We start from the raw sequence: 14,999 nt of genomic DNA on the forward strand, positions 1-14,999 counted from the left end.
CTTATTTCTGCCTTACCAAAGCATAACGTTTACTCTGTCTAAGTAATTTAGGCAATTTCTGCATGTGGGCTTCACCTTGCCCCACCACACACAAGACAATAACATTATATGCATTGTCATTTCCCAGGCATTCTTAGGAGTAAGATCCATGTATCAAATAAGTACAGTCGTACCTCGGAAGCTGAACGGAATCCATTCTGGAAGTCCGTTCGACTTCCAAAACGTTCAGAAACCAAGGCGTGGCTTCCAATTGGCTGCAGGAAGCTCCTGCAGCCAATCGGAAGCTGCATTAGATGTCTGGGTTCCAAAGAAATTTCGCAAACCAGAACTCACTTCTGGGTTTGCAGCGTTCAGGAGCCAAAATGTTTGACTCACAAGTCATTCGGGATCCAAGGTATGACTGCAGTTGGAAATCCTATTTTTTAAACATGCCTCATAAGCTTTCTAAATGCAGCATCTGATTTCTACAAAGCAGCCAGAAGTGTAACCTATTTCCTAATTAAGTATCTTTAAGAACCCAAGAATTACCGTACTTTCCCGTGTATAAGAACAGGTTTTGTTTTTACTTTAAAATAAGGTTAAAAATATGGGGGCGTCTTATACATGGATAGTGCATGTGCCCATTTTCTAAATTTGGGATCCCCCAAAGTTGGGGGCATCTTATACATGGGGGCATCTTATACACGGAAAAATACGGTATTTTCCTGGATTAGGCCATGGTCCTTTTGCTTGTTGCATTTAGCAATGTTCAACCTGGAACTCACAAAGAAGTCAGGATAGCCAAGGCCATTCCCTTTCAGAGGTGCTTGCCATGGGTATGTGATAACATGCGCCGGGAGGAGGCTGAGCCCAGAGCCCAGGGCAGCACAGTTTCAAATGCCGGCAGCTCCTCCTCTTGTGCTCAGGAGGAACCGGCCACTGAAGCTGCCCTGAGTTCAGCTCCTTAATGAGATGGCCTGGCCCCCTCCCAGATTTTTTTTTGGGGGGGAGAAGACACCTCGGCCCCATAGAGTTGGCATCCTTGTTCCCTATAGTTTGTTGTCAGCCTCTAGTACTCAGTAATAGACTGCTTCTGAACATAGCTGCCAAGTCTCCCGTTTTCCCCGGGAAACCCCCGTTTTTAAAGCTGTTTCCCGCTGTCATCCCGAATGGCGAAATATCCCGTAATTCCCCCAGATTTCTTCCGGTGCCAATCTGCCCATGTCTGGGCACCGGAGACCGGGCAGCGCCGGCACCGGAAGTCGCTTCTACGCACGTCTGGACATGCGTAGAAGTGAATTCTGGTGACCGGGACTTGGCAGCTATGCTTCTTGATAGACCTATCCTCCCATGCATTTGTTTATTCCTATATAGTCACTGAGTTTGTGATCATTATCATATACTGGGGCAAAACGTTGTACACAAAAGCACACCTAAACATATAATTAATTACAAAATGGGTATCAGGGGGTCCCCTCAGGGTCTGCGGGAGGAGGTGGAAGGGAGATCGGGTTACAGGGAGCCACGGCCCCTGCTCTCCAGCAGCACCTCGTCCAGCTGGGAGAGCAGTCAGGATGCTAGGGGCTCCAGGATGCTGGGCTGGAGCCCTCGCACCACCTCAGCCAAGAGGGCTCAGAGAGGGAGGCGCTAGTTCCATCACCCCAGTTGTGCAGAGGCGTCAAACGCAAAGAGGGGAGGCGGAGGCTGGGGATGCCCAAGTTCTTATGCTTGGGTCGAAACCGGAAGGGGGCACTCCCAGATTTTGCGAGTGACTGAGATGGACATGAACTTGTAGCTCTGCACTGTACATAGTATGCACAATAAACCTGTAAAAAGTCAGGTCGGATTTTGGCATTGTTACTTGTGAGCAACCACTCACCATTGTGACAGCAGGGTGGGGGGTGGGGATGGAAATGGCAAAACACCTTTTCACTATTATTATTTTTTAGTACCTCACATCTCTCCAACTGCAGTTACGTTTAAATAATAATAATAAAAAGAAAATATTCTAAGCTCTCATTTTACACAATGCAGAATATTTGGGATGGCAGGGGGGCGGGCTATTGGCCCAGTTCACATACTTGCCTGATGATCCATCTGTGTGGTAGAGTGGGAACGGGCCCCCCTCCTCCTATATGCACCTACTCTGATGTGACCAGTTTCCTACATAAAACCTCTAATTTGGACATTTATCCCACCTTAAAGCAATTTTAAAAAATCAGACCATTGCACATATGGGATTCCAAGTGGCATGTTCACATCACAAGCTATTTTAGGAGCCAGGTGGGAGGTAAAACAGGGAGCCTATTCCTGCACTGTGCAAATAGATTACTGCCTGATTTCTAGGATCTATACAGTGGAACCTTGGTTCTTGAACTTAATCAGTTCCGGGAATCCGTTCGACTCCCGAAACCATTCAAAAAACCAAGGCACATCTTCAGATTGGCTGCAGGAGCTTCCTGCAGTCAATTGGAAGCCGTTGGACATTCGGCTTCTGGAAAACATTTGCAAACCGGAACACTTACTTCCGGATTTGCGGCGTTCGGGAGCTGATTTGTTTGGGAGCCAAGCCGTTTGGGAACCAAGGTACCACTGTAATGAGCTTTTTCAACTCTCAACAAGTTCATACCCATTAAAGAGTAATACTTTATGAAACTCTTCAGCTCTTTCCCCTCTCTTTACCTTTACAGGAATATCTTTCTGCATGAACAAGATACAGACACATTTATAGCATTTTCTTAATGTCTTGATATTGGATTGTATCTCATTGTGTGCCTCTACCAGGGGAATTCTTTTTTTTTTATCGGGCAAAATTTCACTTGAGTGGAAAGGGGTGGGATACTATTTTTTGTTAATACCTCATGCCCTCTGCAACCTCCTGCTGAACCCCAAAATCTGCTCTGGAGAGCTAGGGTACTTTCGAAACAGTTGGCTCTGCCATTTGCATTTACAAAAGGGTGATATGCAAAAATCACACACATCACGCATACAGACCCTTTCTGTTTATGAAAGCCAACAAAAGTAATGCTTGGTCAAAGAGCCTTCCACTGATAGAGGGACACAGTCGTATACAACCCAATCTATCAAAAATATTTTAAAATAAAAAAATAAAAATAAATCAGAAAATGTATTGAGCAAACATGGAGTTTGTAGCATGAGGACTGCCAATCTGCGACGAGCTTATTTACACATATTATTAAGATTGCTAAAGAGTCCTGAGGAATGTGGAATTGTGTTGCTCCCATTTTTAATTGATGGAAGGGCAAAGCAGGGACTGGGACATATTGGAGTGTAAAGTTGGGGTGTAAAGTTGGGGAGTGTGGTTTTTCTTCTTCAGTTTTGCTGTGCCAGCCAGAAGTCTGGTGCAGCGAAGCGAGCCCAAATGGTCTCCGAAGATACAAACATGGCTGGCCCTGTTCGGCTCCCCCGCTGCTAACATTCTGGGTTTTTCTTGGGGGGGGGCTTATGTTGCATTCTGCCAGCATGAACCCTAGCAAGCGAAATCCTAATCCTCTCAAGCAGCAAAGATCAGGGGTTTGGACTGCAGCCTATCATAGCTTAAAAGAAAGTCAATACAGTACTGCAGTTCCATGAGATTTCTTAAATCCAGTGTAGGAAAGAGTGTTGGTTTTTTTTATAGAAAGGAAAGCATGTACTCAAAATCAACTGACTGCATACGGGTCAAATTATAAGCATAATATCAGAAACTTTAAATAGTTGGTTTGAAATAGCCAATCATTATCTGGTATTTTCTCTTTGCAGATGTTTTCAGTGAAGTCTCACTGGTAAAAGAACAAGAAAGCCTTTGTTGTGCATCAGCTATTTTGAGTAAAGTTTCACTGAATTCTACATAAGGTATACATATAACGCCACTCGGGCCTCGGCGGTTAAGGTGCAATTTACAAATGCAGCAGTATAACTATATCACCATACAAAGAATGTATGGATAGGGAACAAGTGGTGATATGAATCTATGCCCGTTAGGCTTCAGAACTGTGCAAGTTGTAAAAACAGCCTCTTGCATCATCATGAAGCACATTTTAATTCTGACGCTTCAGAATTTAGTTTTCTTCTATGCCTAACTAGCAGTATGGCAGTATCGCATGCCCCTACTATTAATTGAAGGTGGGTTGGGTTGTTTTATTAGCCACTATTAATTTTAACTGTCATTTTGGACGAACAATTTATTTTCATTAAATTTACAGCATTAATGAGGTGTGAAATCTAAAATGCTACTTGAAATGTAAATGATGTAAAAGAAATTGGAACAAAAAGGAGCTCGTGTCACAGTAAAATCAACAATACACTCCGAATGTATTAATCTAGGAATGATGATGTTCTGCAATTGAATTTTATTGTATTGTTATTCTTTCAGAACTATAAATGTATACGTTCAAATATCAAACGATATCAAATAGCTGGAGAATCAACTATTGTATTACTTAATCCTACTTAATTCTGATTAGTCGCACTGCTTCTTCACAGAGACATTCATATATATTCAACTTCCAGGAGTTTAGAAATCACGTAACTGAAAGATTCACCGTGGAAAAGCCTTTACAAAACCCTATGGAAGCATCTTGTAGTTATGCAAATATTGAAATACAAATAGGTTTTGTTTAAGGGTAGTCATCCTGTTCTAGTTTTAAGGTCAATGGCAACACGGATGCAGGGACTGATTGCAAATACTCGTCTTTTTACTGTTTATACCTATGTGAAACTTGCCCACCTGTTGTTGGTGTAGAAAAGAAGGGTCTCTTGGACTTAGTCCCACATATCGATTGGCTTGGGATGTGCCTGAGGCTGTGTAGGCTGATTAAGGAAGAACAAAACAGATTGATAAAGATAGACACCTATCCATTTCTACCCTGTATAATTTAAACACGAGAAATTCAGAGTTATGAAGAACGAATTTGACCGAGGGATAGTTTTATAACACCTATGGACTTCAATGGAATCTGAATGGAGGCAGGGTCACCTTCCTTGCTAGTGACAATTTCTCTGCACGATACAAGAGTTCTTTGCCAGCTCACTTTAAGAGGTGTGCAGCCAGGTGCTCATTCAATGCAGCCACATAAACAACAAATTTCAGAGACTAATAATTTGCTACAGTAGAATGAGGTATATTCTTATTACCACTCGGATTTAGAACATAACTGAGCTAAGGCCAGTGCTATTTTTCCTAGAAAAAGAGGGATCGTCTCCCTTGTTCTCTTAGAATGGCAATGGCGCCTACTTGAGAGGTGCTGGAGTCGAGTTCCAGCTGATTAAAAGCCCTGGATAAGGTTATTTTTTTAATGAGGCATAAAAGGTGTCTCTCCCCCCTTTTTTCCTCCTAAAGGGAGATCTAGGAATCCCTCTTCTGGAAGTTAATATAAGCAGCATCTAATTATTGTATGAATATTGTATTTAAAATGTTCATGCTTTGTACACCAGAAAACTGTGGAGCAAATGTATATAGTGTAAGTTCTAGAAAACTGACCTATAATGTAGACGCTCCTAAAACATTTCCCCCCATGTGTGTGTGGTTAATGGAGTGCTTCACCTTTCCCCTTTTGAATTGAAAATAGTTGTGTGTTGAATGAAAGTCATTAACTTCCGATTGTGTCAAAAGAAGCTGGTTGTTCTACTCTGATTCCTAGTTTGAAAATATCTACATTACCCAAATCAATTTCATAGTAAGGGGACCTTAACTTCCTACTGCCAATTGCGTAAATAACAAATAGATAAGCACTAAAGGATCAATTTAAATGGTAGTATATTTTCTATTTAAAACAAACAAACAAATGGTGTCTTATCGATTTCCTTTTAAAAGAATATTTTACTGAATAACCACCATAAAAATTGATTACATGTTTACATGTAAAGCGACATTTCTTTGAAGGAGGAACATGTGTTATTCCATATAATTTCAGCAAAAGTAGTTTTTACTTGTGAAATGCTGTGTAAAGAGGCCATTTAAATCAACTTTGGTATGTACTGATCAGGATAAAGATATACAACTAGGAACAGATAACAGCACTGTGCATAATCTTAATATCACATTTTGGTGACACTTTTATCTTTTGGCCAGTTCTAATTCATTAGAAATAAAACTGAAAGCATCTCTTTGGAAAGTATTATAGATCAGCCAATCCCAGTTACGTAGAAGCAATTCCTCCATTGTGCATATTATTCAATGTAATTTTTAACAAGGCTTAAATAGAAGTGATCAAATCTCTTACATTTTTTTTTCCTGGTGATATGTTAAGATTAAAGAACCATAAAGTAATACAGTCTGGAGATGTAAAACTCCTTTAATATTTAATGTTGAAATAAATGTAATTTATTTCCATTTGTGCATACCTTTGCTCTTTACACTCAAAGGGAATGTTGCTAACACAATGTTCACCATGTGAATCATATCCTTTCTCAAAGGCCTAAAGTAGCATCCCTCAAAGAAATGCACCTATGATGTGTATGTGATAGGTTCCCTTGCATCCTTAAACACTATTTAAGCTTTTAATATTTTGTGAATGCTTAACTAGTGCCGTATAGCTTGGAAGGCACATGAGATATGATGAAACAACTAATACTCAGAGTCAAATCTGAAGCTCTAGTTTCATTCCATTCTTGAGGGTAGAATAAGAATAGATCGTTAAAAACTTCTTTACTGTTCAAGAATTGTGCACACTTAAGAAATCAGAAGATATTACAACACTATTAATTACCGTACTTTTCCGTGTATAAGATGCTTCCATGTATTTTGGGGGGACTCCAAATTAAGAAAACACCCCTCAACACTACCCGTGTATGAGACGAGCCCCAATTTTAACTCTAATTTTTTGGTTAAAAAAACAAACCCTAGTCTTATGCACGGAAAAATACGGTAATTCATTAATTAGTAGGTAATGACTTCTGCTTCTGCTAACAGTGTAATCCGATGAAAGTCCACTCAAAAGCCCTGCTGAGTTCATACCAGGACTTAATACCAGGTACATTTTATTTTTTATTGAATTTATATACCTCCCTCGACAGGACTGTAGCCTCCATTATTTTATACTCTGCTCTCTCTTGGTGTGGTTAGATGAAATGGACATTATACAAAAGGGCAGCATCTAGATTTATCTAAGCTAACAGAAATTTTGCTACTGTCCTAACACCGTATGTAGATGGATCCATACGTGTTTAACAATATGTGGGGGTATTAACATTTAAGAATTTTTCATTTGAAACCAGTATCTAAGCAGAAAAGTCACTTGTCATCACATGATTACAGGAATACTTTTCAATTAGTGAGAGGGTATGTATATGTGTCTGTCTGTGTGCTGTTTTTATTACAGCTGCAATGTTGAATTTCAGACTAACGTGGAGGTTAATGCAGAACCACAATGTGTTAGAACAGTAACAGGGAAGCTGCCAAGATACACTTTTAGGTAGTGGGAACATCATGTGACATCCATAATGTAAGCAAATAAGGCATGGCTTGGCCTGTGTGCAAAATTCCCATGCCACCAACCACACGTTTGTGGTGTGCCACTGTTGCCGGGAGCATTTCATTCAACGGGGACAACCTAACTGGCAACCACTTAATTGCAGCAATTGGATGGCTACCACGGCATATGGAAGCAGTTCCCGGGACTCTCCTTGTGGCTGCTGTATTCCTGAGAAGTGGCTCTAACACTTGATACGTCTGCATGTCTATGTCTGTGAATTCCATTGAAGGCTATAGGATAATTATATGGGCTTGTATTCAACTAAATCATTACACGTGTGGAACATCTACTCACCTCACTTCCCCCCCATCTGCTCCAGAGGTTTGGGGGAACCCCCAGAGCAACTGGAGGGGGTGAGGAGGAGGGGAGGTTGCACTGCACATGTGAAAGTTGTTCCAAGTGTGCAATTGTGTAGTAGGATACAGCCCACGGTACTCAGCATAGCAAATTAGCAAATGCAAAACTATCAAACTCTCGTTAAATATAGTTAACCCACATAGATTTTTCAGTATCAACTCTAATGAATTAAAATGCTTAGGTTAATTGAGGATCATGTGTCTGATTAGGTATGTTTTGGATGAAAGCTCACTTGGGAGGAATCAGCTGAATCTCTTTTTTTCTGTCTGCCTCGCTCCCTTTTTGGATTCCAGGTGTTGGCAAATTTAGAAAGCTTCCAATCCAAGTATGCTTCTCAATGTCACAAGAATGTCCATCTTTAAATTAATAATCAAGCTTTCATTCTCTCCTGGCAATTGATGCTCAAATTAATTTGATTTCCTGCCCTGAGAGTGTGATTGCCGTGTCACAAATGTCATACAGTAACTTGAGTTATTATAACTGTAGAGAGTAAATGTCTTGTCCATGTTCTCTATTATCAAACTTTGAGCATCTGCCTGGTCAAATAGCAGGAAAGGGCACCTATATTGGCCTTAACTTGAAATGGTTTTGATTGATTGATTTTTGATGGACAGCGTTTGTTTCCTAGAAAAATACTTACTGGTTGCTGTAGGTGAAGATGCCTCACCTTCAGTGGATGTAATGATGGGCTTAGTGTCTGTCATGGTCAGGGTCACAGGCCGCACCGTACTGTGATGGGGAGAGGGTGCCAAAACTGGAGTAAAATGGCCAGGCATTTTCCCTACTACTTGACCACTGCTGTTAGGCTACAAAACAAAACCAGAAGAACGCCTTGTGAAATATACATGTCATGCTCAAGAGAGCAATCTACTTTAGGGTTTTCCAGAACCCCAATGCGGTAGTGTGTCACTCTGGCATCTATATCCAGCTCCGAGGGCCTTCTGGCGGTTCCCTTGAGAAGCGAGGTTACAGGGAACCAGGCAGAAGGACCTTCTCGGTGGTGGCACCCACCCTGTGGAACGCCCTCCCATCAGATGTCAAGGAAATCAACAACTATCTGACTTTTAGAGGACGTCTGAAGGCAGTCCTGTTTAGGGAAGTTTTTAATGTCTGATATTTTATTGTGTTTTAATTCTGTTGGGAGCTGCCTAGAGTGGCTGGGGAAATCCAGCCAGATGGGTGGGGTATAAATAAATTATCATCACCATCATCATATTTGCAAAGGAAAGAAGATTTAGGGATTTGTGATTCTCATGAAGGTAATATTTCCAAAAGCCTATTTACCTTATAAGAAACTCACCAATGAAGGCCATTATTGTATCTGACAGAAGTGTTATTGGTGGTGTTATTGTTTTCTTTTTTTAAAAAAAAACAGTACAAATTGAGGTCCAGAGGGTGGCAACACAAGAATGGGTCTTCTCTATCATGACTCCCCATTTGTGGAATGCTCTCCCCAGGGAGGTTAGCTTGGTCCCTTCATTATATATTTTTGGGTGATGGATAGAAACGTTCTTCTTCATTCATCACCTTCGGCTGATTAATAATTGGTCTGATAACTAGAGAGTGGTTGGAAGGTGGAAATCAGCATGCTTGTTTTGCTCTGTAGCAAACAGACGAAACAATTCAGATATAAAATGAACACACTAATTCCTCTGCCCTCCAACATCTTTTCACTTCTCTGGTAATCAGACCAATTTCATAACTGATTGCTTCAGCTATTTGCATTAGAAGGTTACTGAAATATAATTGTAAAATGCCTAAAACCTAGATAGCTCACTGGAAAATGCACTAACTAGTCAAGTTGCGTTCAGGAAGGAGAAAAGTGGCTAGATCAAGAACTGTATATAATGACTGGACACGACACAGGAACCAGATACAAGCAAACATAATTCTGATGGGAAGAAGTCGCTGCAGAAAACCTAAGCCCATTTCTGCTACCAGCTGGAAGAGAGATCATTTATAAATAAACGCATGCACACACATGCAGGGCAGTCTCAAGCAGGTCGTGCGCCATGGTGCTGAGGGGCGGAGATCGCTTGGGCGCCCCCGCCCTCGCAGGGCGCAGCATGGTTTCCGAGCGGCTTTGCCGTGTGGCGCCCTGCCTACCGGCCTGGCGCACCGCGCCACCGGGGGTCTACCTAGAGCCGGCCCTGCACACATGCACACATACGCAGAATTTCATGCACACAGTTCAGCTGTCTTCTTGTTCTTGGATGCAACAGCTTATTTGCAAGTCACATTTAAGCTTTCCCCATGATAGGAGTAGCCCACAGTTCATGCTGTTGGTTTAAACATCCAGTTTCTCTTTATTTGCTATGGGTTACCATCTAAACATTTTCCCCCAACAAAGCACTTAAAAAACAAAAACGAATCCAAATTACTCGAAGAAGAAGAAGAAGAAGAAGAAGAAGAAGAAGAAGAAGAAGAAGAAGAAGAAGAAGAAGAAGAAGAAGTTGCAATGCGTACTAAAATAACTCAATTTCCCTGCTAAATTTGCTGAGACAAATACACCATACCCCAGGTGCACCATCTAGGGAGGGCTGGGGGGGGTCTGAGGGCCCCCCAAAATTATCAAGGAGGCCAAGCCCCCCTCAAAATTCCCCGGCAGCCATACATGTACACTGCGGGGTGTTCTCACGTCATATGTGCATGGCACAAGCATGTCATGGGGCATGCTGACTCACATGACGGCCCCCTCAATTGCAGGGGCAAGGTGTCACACTGGCCATACACTTAAATTAGAAAATGTCTTATACTGTGTTGGACCACTGATCTATTTAGCTTAGTACTGGAAAGCAGCAGCTGTCCAGGATTTCAGACATAAGATATTCCTAGAGGTGCCAGGTGGCTCTTCCACTGATCTATGGCCTTTTCCTTAATTTAATTAGTTAATACAGTTGTACCTTGGTTTTCAAACAGCTTAGTTTTCGAATGTTTTTGCTGCTGAACGCAGCAAACCAGGAAGTGACTGTTCCTGTTTGCAAACTATTTTTGGAAGCCGAATGTCCGACGGGGCTTCCGATTGGCTGCAGGAGAGCATCCTGCAGCCAATCTGAAGCCGTGCTTTGGTTTCCGAACATTTTCTCAACGGATCCCATTTGATTTCCAAGGTACGACAGTATGACTATTTGGGTGATTTCTAAGGCTTTAATTAACTGTTCCCAAATGTTTGGGGGAATCTAAATCACGGTACTCACAGCACTCATCTGAAATCACACCTATATCCTTTCTCAGTGAAGGTTCCAGAAAACGAAAACGTATTAATATATTCTTACTAATATACCACAAACACAATGGTAAAAGGAAGTGAATTTAGTGAAAAGTATTAATGACAGTAGGGGCTGAGTAGTACAGCAAAAACAAACCAATCCATATTCACAGATGCGAAGTGCTCATCTTAAGTTTAAAATAAATAAACAAATCACTTGTATCTTGGAAAAAAACATCAGGAACTGGTGTCCCTTGGGAATAAATTTATCCCAAAGTTGGTGAGCAGCCACCAAGCCACCTGTCTGCACATGTTTGATTTATGAACTTAACGTCGAAACAGCAACACAAACAGGTTGTGTATTGACTGCAGAGGTTATGATGAGACACAGAAAATGGAACAGTGAGAGGTGCTATGGTACGGAGGCCCCATGCCTTGTTGCAACTGAATATTATTAGAATGAAATCTTGGCCATACGTAGTTTTTAAATTTACAGTATTTGTCACTGAATAAAACAGCAACACGGGGTATTTTCAGAGCAACATTGCAAAGCTAGAGCAAGCAAAAAAGTGATGAAAACAGCATGCTGAAGTGTGTAAGACAGGCAGATCTTCTAATGAGGCAGCTAGACTGGTGACTGGGAGTGGCCGCCGGGACCACATAACACCGGTCCTGAGACATCTGCACTGGCTCCCAGTACGTTTCCGAGCACAATTCAAAGTGTTGGTACTGACCTTTAAAGCCCTAAACGGCCTCGGTCCTGTATACCTGAAGGAGCGTCTCCACCCCCATCATTCAGCCTGGACACTGAGATCCAGCACCGAGGGCCTTCCGGCGGTTCCCTCATGGCGAGAAGTGAGGTTACAGGGAACCAGACAGAGGGCCTTCTCGGTAGTGGCACCCGCCCTGTGGAACACCCTCCCAGCAGATCTCAAGGCAATAAGCAACTATTTTACTTTTAAAAGACAACTGAAGACGGCCCTGTTTAGGGAAGTTTTAAATGTTTGATGCTGTATTGTTTTTAATATTCGGTTGGAAGCCACCCAGAATGGCTGGGGAAACCCAGCCAGATGGGTGGGGTATAAATAATAAATTATTATTATTATTATTATTATTATTATTATTATTATTATTATTATTATTTGTGTTAGTCTCACTTGCTGGATCATCACCTTGTCATGGTAAGTGGGCTTGCATGTTCCTATGACCCTTGTGACTGAACCCGTTGGGAGTCACGTACTCCCAGCAGGGTCACCCAAGGCGGTAAGGTCAAAGGGAAAGAGCTAGACAAAGAACGATCCAATAATTCCTCAATGGCAGAACGGGCAGAAGATAACAAGCGGCATGTCACAATGGCTGTGAAGGCGGATGAAGGCTGCAGCAGATAAGAATCTACCGGTCTCTGGGTGATTTTAATACAAGAGTTGGGCGAGATTTTGATCCGTGGTCTGGGACTATTGGGAAAGAAGGAATTGGCAACAGCAACCAGAATAGAATCTTACTTTTGACTATATGCACAACCTTGTTATTACCAACGCACTCTTTCGACAACAAAATAAATTTAAAACATCATAGAGGCACCCTTCGTTGAACCACTGGCACCTCTTAGAACATGTAATTGTCCAACCTTAAGACTGCTGTACTGTAATGTGTTCCTTACCAAGCTATGACAAGTACCGAACAGATTAATATGTTCCACAATGATTAATATGTTCCACAATGGCTATCAAGATTATACCTCAACACAGGCTTCAAAAAAGGAAACCAAGGTGCAAAATGAACACTCAAGCCCTTCAAGATCCCCATTAAGCGGGATTGCTTCCAAATGACTCTTAAGGACCATCTGCTTTCGGAGTTCCCCTATAACATCGAGGAACACTGGACCAAGCTAAACACATCCATTATTGCAGCCTCTGAACAAACTATTGGATACCAAACCTAGAAACACCAGGACTGGTTTGATGAGAATGACAGTGAGATTGAACGCATTATTGACAAGAAAAGGGAGGCCTTTCAGATCTGGCAAAGAGATAGAAACTGTGCCACTAAAGGGGGGGGGGAACCTATGCCAACACTAAGACTGAGGTTTAAAGAAGAACCAGAAAACTAAAGAACACCTGGAGGATAAAAAAAAAACAACGCTCAAGAGATCCAGCACTTAGCCGGCACAGAGTTTCTTTAAAGCCAAAAATCCATCTATGGGCAATAAATCATGGCATATGCCCCCTACGCTCAACAGACGGTACCACACTTAAAGATAAAGAAGCTATTGTAGTGCGCTGGAAAGAACATTACCGGCATCTCCTTAATCGCAACTCCCCCATAGCTGCTGAGGTCCTCTCACAAATTCTGCAAAAGCAAACTAGAGATGAGCTTGTGGTACCTCCAGATCTCGGAGAGTTGTGTACAGCTATTAACCAAATGAAAAACAACAAAGCCAGCGGACCTGATGGGATACCTGTTGAAGTCTTCAAACTTACACAACAACTTCACAAGCTAATCAAAAAAATCTGGGAGAGAAAGGAGAGCCCAGCAGACTTTAGGGACACCAAAATTCTCTCTCTCTCTCTCTCTCTCTCTCTCTCTCTCTCTCTCTCTCTCTCTCTCTCTCTCTCTCTTTCTCTCTCTCTCTCTCTTAAAGGTGATAGAATGGATTGTGGAAACAATCGAGGTATCTCTTTATTAGTTGCAGCCAGCAAAATTCTTGGAAGGACCTTAGCAAAACGTCTCCAAACAATATCTGAGGCTACTCTTCCTGAATCCCAAAATGGTTTTAATGAGCAATCATTCAAGGCGGTTATAGTTTTAAATGGGGGGGGGGTTGCTTGTGCCGTTAGTTAGAATGGCTATGAGTACCTCATTTTCTCTACCTTCACAACTGTGTATATACATTTACACATTATACATATACATTTATGGTACCTGTGCTCTGGAAAAGTTTGATAACTGTGATAGAAGTCTTCTTCTAATTGCAGCATTGCTAATTGTTCTGTGTATTCACAGAACATTTTGTAATTCCAAAACATCCACTAGGATTTCCTTTGCAAAACGTATTTTTTAAAACAAACAAACAAAAAAGCAAAAAATGTTTTAAGGAACACATGGGTTAATGGTGACAGAATCAACTGCTTCCTTAAGCATTCTGTTACCAAAAAGCAAGCTCAAATTAATTAAATAGACACAGCTGGAGGCCCACACTATCTGAAACAATGTATCGCCTTTTACTGTTCCCAAATGATTATAGTGAACAGAAATTGAATGGTTCATATGGACCTTGGCCCTTACCAGGCACACCAAGAAAATTAACCCTCTAAATGGCTGAACTGAACCACTTTTATAGCCTACTACTGATTTGGGAAAGGCCGTATTTGGCCACCCAATTCACAACAGCTGCTGCTTTCAAACATATAAGATCTGAAACTTCTATACTGCTTAAAAACAGTAATTACTGCTTACAATATCTAAGAATTCCAGTGCTTCAAGACATTCAAAATATTTAACACACAGCTCTTTAAATCTGTTAACAAGCTTTGATTCTTATATCATGATTGTAACCTTAAAAATTCATATAAAGTTAACTTGGGGTCTTCCCCTATGCTACATGGGAATCGACAGAAAGCTGCTGTCTTAAAACTCACAACATAATAACATGTAGTAAAATAATTTCACTGAATTCAAAAAGCACCTCTTACGTAAGGAAGTTGCTACCAGCTCCTAGTACTACTCTCTCTGCCATTCTCTTGGCCTCAGTCCCTCATCTTTAATACAAGAATAATACTGGCCTGCCTTATACAGGATTACTGAGCTAATGATCGTGAAACACTAATACATACTATTTTTAGGGTTGCCAGACTCGATAGAGGACAGGACTTCTGTGCCTTTAATTGCCCTGCTCTCTTTTGAGTCTGGAAACCTTAAAGAGAAACCAGCAGACCCTTTGCTTGGAAATTAAATAAAGGGTCTGCTGGTTTCTCTTTAAG

General features: G+C 41.5%; 1 protein-coding gene across 8 annotated transcripts in view; it reads right to left on the reverse strand.

Annotated features, from left to right (window-relative positions):
- Window positions 1-14,999, reverse strand: part of NFIB (nuclear factor I B) — a 213,367-nt gene that overhangs the window by 30,727 nt on the left and 167,641 nt on the right. For 4 of the 8 annotated variants that reach the window (XM_035140574.2, XM_035140573.2, XM_035140576.2 and 1 more), the window contains exons 9-10: window positions 8,452-8,617; window positions 4,709-4,791 (exon numbers count right to left, since the gene is read on the reverse strand). The exons of 2 other annotated variants lie outside the window; for them this stretch is intronic. In XM_035140574.2, coding sequence (XP_034996465.2) covers window positions 4,709-4,791; window positions 8,452-8,617 — 249 coding nt within the window. The remainder of the gene's footprint in view (window positions 1-4,708; window positions 4,792-8,451; window positions 8,618-14,999) is intronic. 2 more of the 8 variants (XM_035140575.2, XM_035140578.2) reach the window with 1 other exon arrangement.

This window comes from Zootoca vivipara, chromosome 16 (assembly GCF_963506605.1).
Source record: "Zootoca vivipara chromosome 16, rZooViv1.1, whole genome shotgun sequence".
NCBI classification, from domain to species: Eukaryota; Metazoa; Chordata; class Lepidosauria; order Squamata; family Lacertidae; genus Zootoca; species Zootoca vivipara.